The following is a 4286-nucleotide window of genomic DNA, read 5'->3' as shown; positions in this document are numbered from 1 at the left end:
ATCAGGCCTAATGGAACAAAGAAGGCCCAAAAACCCTGATTATTTATTAATTTCGTAATTAATAAATAAGGGAGAAAAACAGCTATTAAGATAAATCCTAGTGAGGATATAAATCCTTGTAGATTGGCCTCCAAGGAACCTCATGGGATAAGGAATCAGCTTCCTACTCCCTAGGACTCCTAAGTCTATCCTAATTCAGAGACTTGACCACCAAGTCTCCTATACCAAGTCCAATTCAAGGACTCCCACATCTATATAATGGGCCTCACCCCATAGATCAGAACTACGTTTTTTGACTTGATCCTTAGCAATCAGCAAGGTACGTAGGCATCTTGTTAAGGCAGATTGAGTCACGAAACACAAGAGCAGTCAAAATCGAGTCTTGAAACTCACGTTCCTTATTATTAGATACAACAATTATATATATTAGTTTTAATCCATAACAGATAATTTAAAATTTATACAATATAATTATTAAGGTTCAAAATTTTAGTATATTGAAAAGTTAAGAATTAATAAACATGTTATTAGTCATCAACTTCAAAATTAATTTGAACAGAAACCGAAAATTTATTTAGTAGGTGTAGATCATATTTGTAAAATTGCTTTCAATCTCAATTTTTTTGAAAAAATATCCAAAATATTAGAGGAAAAATGATCTTTTATATTACTCATAAATGCAAAATAAACATGTCTTTATATAGAATTTTAAAAATAAGTGTATATAATAATGAGCCTAGGTATTGGACCGTTAAAATTGTATAGAAACACATTTATTTGTTCCCAAAAAAATTCATTTTTTTAACACAAGAAAAACTTGCATTTCGCCCACAAGTGTTCGTGCAATGATGGATCTCTTGTACCTTCTTACAGGAGATTATTGTTAACTTGTGTTTTTTGTTCTGATGGGAAACATATATTTTCTTTTACGTTTTTGAATTATAAAAAAGGTCATATTTCAGTATAAGTAAGTTTTTGTTCATTTTCTCCGAAATTGTAATATAAGGGCTATCACTCATTCGAAAATTTGAAATTCAAAAATATTTTTAAAATTTATTTTAAGAGTATTCTTTATTTTTATTTTCATTAAAAATATTAGTAATTTAAATAATATTTCAATATTATAACCTTTTGCAATATGAAGACAATATGGGGGGACCCATACTAAAAGAAACAAACATGATGCACCTAATTGCGATATTGTTTTTTCTTCAAGACATTCTGTTTCAGTTTCTCTTATTCTCAAGAAAAGAGTTTAAGAAACCAACAATACTTACATACCCACACCTATATAAACACTTCACCGGAAAGTGTTGACACCTAGCCGGTAAAACTTTTCCGATGATGTAATATTCATCATTTTGATCAACACCCTTTTTGGTATTCATCTCAAACTCTATACCCTTTTGTCTATACATACATATATTGTCTCTATAGTTCTCTTTATATATTCTTTGTGTAGATATTAAATCTGTTCGGATGTGTGTCCATATGCAGATGTTTTTACAGCAGTTCGATGGGTTTTGTATGTAGATATTTGTGTTTGTTTTGTTTAAGTGAAATGTTGAATCTTTGGTTGTGATTTTGGTTGGTTTTTGTTAGGTATTGAAATTAAAGATGAGATTTTTTGTGGGTATGTGAAAAGTTGGAAACTTTTTAGGTTAGGGTGTAGAGGTTTGGTTGATGAATATTGAGTATGGTAGAATGCGAAAAATCGAAACTTTTGTGGGTATGTGATTGATTGTAAAAGAGTTTGTTAGTGATGGATTTTGATTCTAAGAAGAAAATGTGTTTGAAAATGAAGAAGTTAAGTGAAGGGGAAGATAGAGGAGATTATGATGGTGGTTTTAAGTTTGGGTCGAGTGATTCGCTTATTCCAGGTCTTTACGATGATGTAGCTTTAAATTGTCTTGCTTCGGCTTGTAGATCGGATTATTCTGCGTTATCTTGTCTTAATGTGAGGTTTAGTGAGCTAATGAAAAGTGGGTATTTGTACGAGTTGCGTAAGAATTTAGGGATTGTGGAGCATTGGGTGTATATGGTTTGTGATCCGAGGGGGTGGGAGGCGTTTGATCCGACGAGGAATAAGTGGGTGAAGTTGCCTAAAATTCCATGTGATGAGTGTTTTAATCACGCGGACAAGGAGTCACTAACTGTAGGCAGTGAGTTGCTTGTTTTTGGGCGCGAGTTATTTGGGTTTGTGACGTGGAAGTATAGCTTGATTCACCATAATTGGTTTAAAAGTGAAGGAATAAATCATCCTCGGTGTTTGTTTGCTTCGGGTAGTCTTGGATCGATTGCTGTAGTTGCTGGAGGTTGTGACAAGTTTGGGAATATTCTTAAATCTGCTGAGCTTTATGATTCATCAACTGGCGGATGGGAAATGTTACCGAATATGCACTCACCGCGTAAATTATCCTCTGGTTTTTTTATGGATGAGAAGTTTTATGTGATAGGAGGGATGACGAGTAACACTGATTCATTAACTTGTGGGGAGGAGCTAGACCTTAAGACAATGAAATGGAGGAGAATTGAGGGGATGTATCCAAATGTAAATAAGGCTGCCCAGGCACCTCCTCTTGTGGCAGTTGTTGATAATCAACTATATGCAGTTGAGTACTTGACCAACAATGTAATAAAGTATGACAAGGAGAAGAACAAGTGGGATGTGTTGGGGAGACTTCCAGTCAGAGCTGATTATTCGAATGGTTGGGGGCTGGCTTTCAAAGCCTATGGAAAGCAACTTCTAGTGGTGGGAGGCCAAAGGACCCAAGAAGGTGAAGCTATTGTGTTAAATTCTTGGTGCCCAAAATCAGGGGTCAAGGATGGGAGTTTGGATTGGAAAGTGCTTGGCGTTAAGGAAAAGGTCGGGGTGTTTGTTTACAACTGTGCTATCATGGGTTGTTGAAGTTTTTTTTGGTAGATTGGCTCAAGCAACAATTTGGAATTTTAAATGGCATTGACGTCCTTCAAAGCACAATTATTTGATTGGTTAGGTATTTTTTTCCTTGGCATAAGTTTTCTCCATGTGAACTTACAATTTTCTTTCTAACATTCCGATACTGAATGTTTGTCACTCCAATGTCATTCAAGAGTTTTTTTTTTTTTTTGAGTTTCAGGTGGTTGTAATTTAATGACCAGGTATATCACCGGTTCCTAGCCAACTGCCTTATATCAGTCACTTGTTTTGTATAGTTTCATAGTTTGAGTTTACTGCATTGGTCTATAAGTTTGATTGATTTTGCTTTCATTCCCTTTCATCTTTTATATTATCATCAGTGGTGACAAAGTTTTATGATATATTATTTTACATGCCGGCGTACACATTATGTAAATTGGCTAATAATCCCCCATACATAATACTTGTATATCGATTGCAATTTGCAGGCTAGTATTATTAGTCTAACATATTCTGTTGCAGGCTAGGATTCTTAATATTAACATATTCCGGCAAGATAGTGTCCTTTGGTTATAGCTTATAATGTACTTACAAGTAAATGTTAAGCATTGCCGAATGAGCCCTTAGGCAATGAGCTTTTTATCAATACATAAATTAAAACAAGCAACTGACAATTTATGAGGACTTATGGAGGGCTATATGTGTGTAAATCTTGCATGTCTGCTAATAGGAGTATGGAGGTTGTTTTGGTGAAGATTGTTTTTCCGTCTCCACCGATAAGAGTCAAGAGTAAAGAGGTTGTTTCCGTAATGATTCTGTCATTGGCATTCTCAAAAAACTATTACTACGGTGAAAATTGAACTCCAGAGAATAAAAATTAGTAGTATTTCAAAAAGAGAAAACAATGTGTGGGGTGGGGGTGGGGGTGGGTAGTGTTGAAGATGATCATTTAAGTGCAGGAAACTGAAAAGAATGATGAAGTACAGGGAGTTTGTTGTAGGAAAAAGCTGAAAACATGAAAGCAAATGGGGCAGGGAGGGAAGCAACAGTTGAATCAGGGGGGAAGAGTGGAGAGTATTTATTGGTTGTGGGTAGGGTTGAATGATGGCTGGTTGGGGGCAATGATAGAGTTAAAGATTGCAGAACAACATGTGAATGGGGATAACTCAAGCCCCACCATTTTCAACAATCTTCTTGTTTCTTGGCAAGTCGTTACAGTAGTGTCTATATCAACTCAAACAAATTTAGGAAATATTGTTTCCTTTTGTAAAGTCATCTATGATGTTGCATTTCCTTTCTTCCCTCGACTCATTTCTTTACTTTGTCTTTGGAAAACTTTTTCTTTTCCTTTTAAATACCAAAAATTAGAAGTTATATACAGATCTAT

General features: G+C 34.9%; 1 protein-coding gene across 3 annotated transcripts; it reads left to right on the top strand.

Moving 5' to 3' along the window:
- The first annotated feature begins 1219 nt into the window (after window positions 1–1219).
- LOC141678894 (F-box/kelch-repeat protein At5g60570-like) lies at window positions 1220–3331 on the top strand. 3 transcript variants are annotated; one of them, XR_012557949.1, is made up of 2 exons: window positions 1220–2996; window positions 3120–3331. XR_012557949.1 is itself a non-coding variant. In XM_074485318.1 (2 exons), exon 2 carries the CDS (start codon window positions 1763–1765, stop codon window positions 2906–2908), a length of 1146 nt encoding a protein of 381 aa, XP_074341419.1. In that variant the 5' UTR covers window positions 1220–1380; window positions 1603–1762; the 3' UTR covers window positions 2909–3330. The 3 variants fall into 3 exon arrangements, 2 of the variants coding, with proteins under 2 accessions (XP_074341419.1, XP_074341418.1); XM_074485318.1 differs by having other exon boundaries at window positions 1220–1380; window positions 1603–3330; XM_074485317.1 differs by having other exon boundaries at window positions 1220–1380; window positions 1498–3330.
- Window positions 3332–4286: the final 955 nt, after the last annotated feature.

This window comes from Apium graveolens, chromosome 8 (assembly GCF_009905375.1).
Source record: "Apium graveolens cultivar Ventura chromosome 8, ASM990537v1, whole genome shotgun sequence".
NCBI classification, from domain to species: Eukaryota; Viridiplantae; Streptophyta; class Magnoliopsida; order Apiales; family Apiaceae; genus Apium; species Apium graveolens.
The sequence above is the reverse complement of the archived record's forward strand: the minus strand, read 5'-3'. Positions and strand labels throughout refer to the sequence as shown.

What these genes read in the sequence shown, in the direction of transcription:
- LOC141678894 (XM_074485318.1), top strand. Translation starts at nt 1,763, where the DNA reads ATGGATTTTGATTCTAAGAAGAAAATGTGTTTGAAAATGAAGAAGTTA.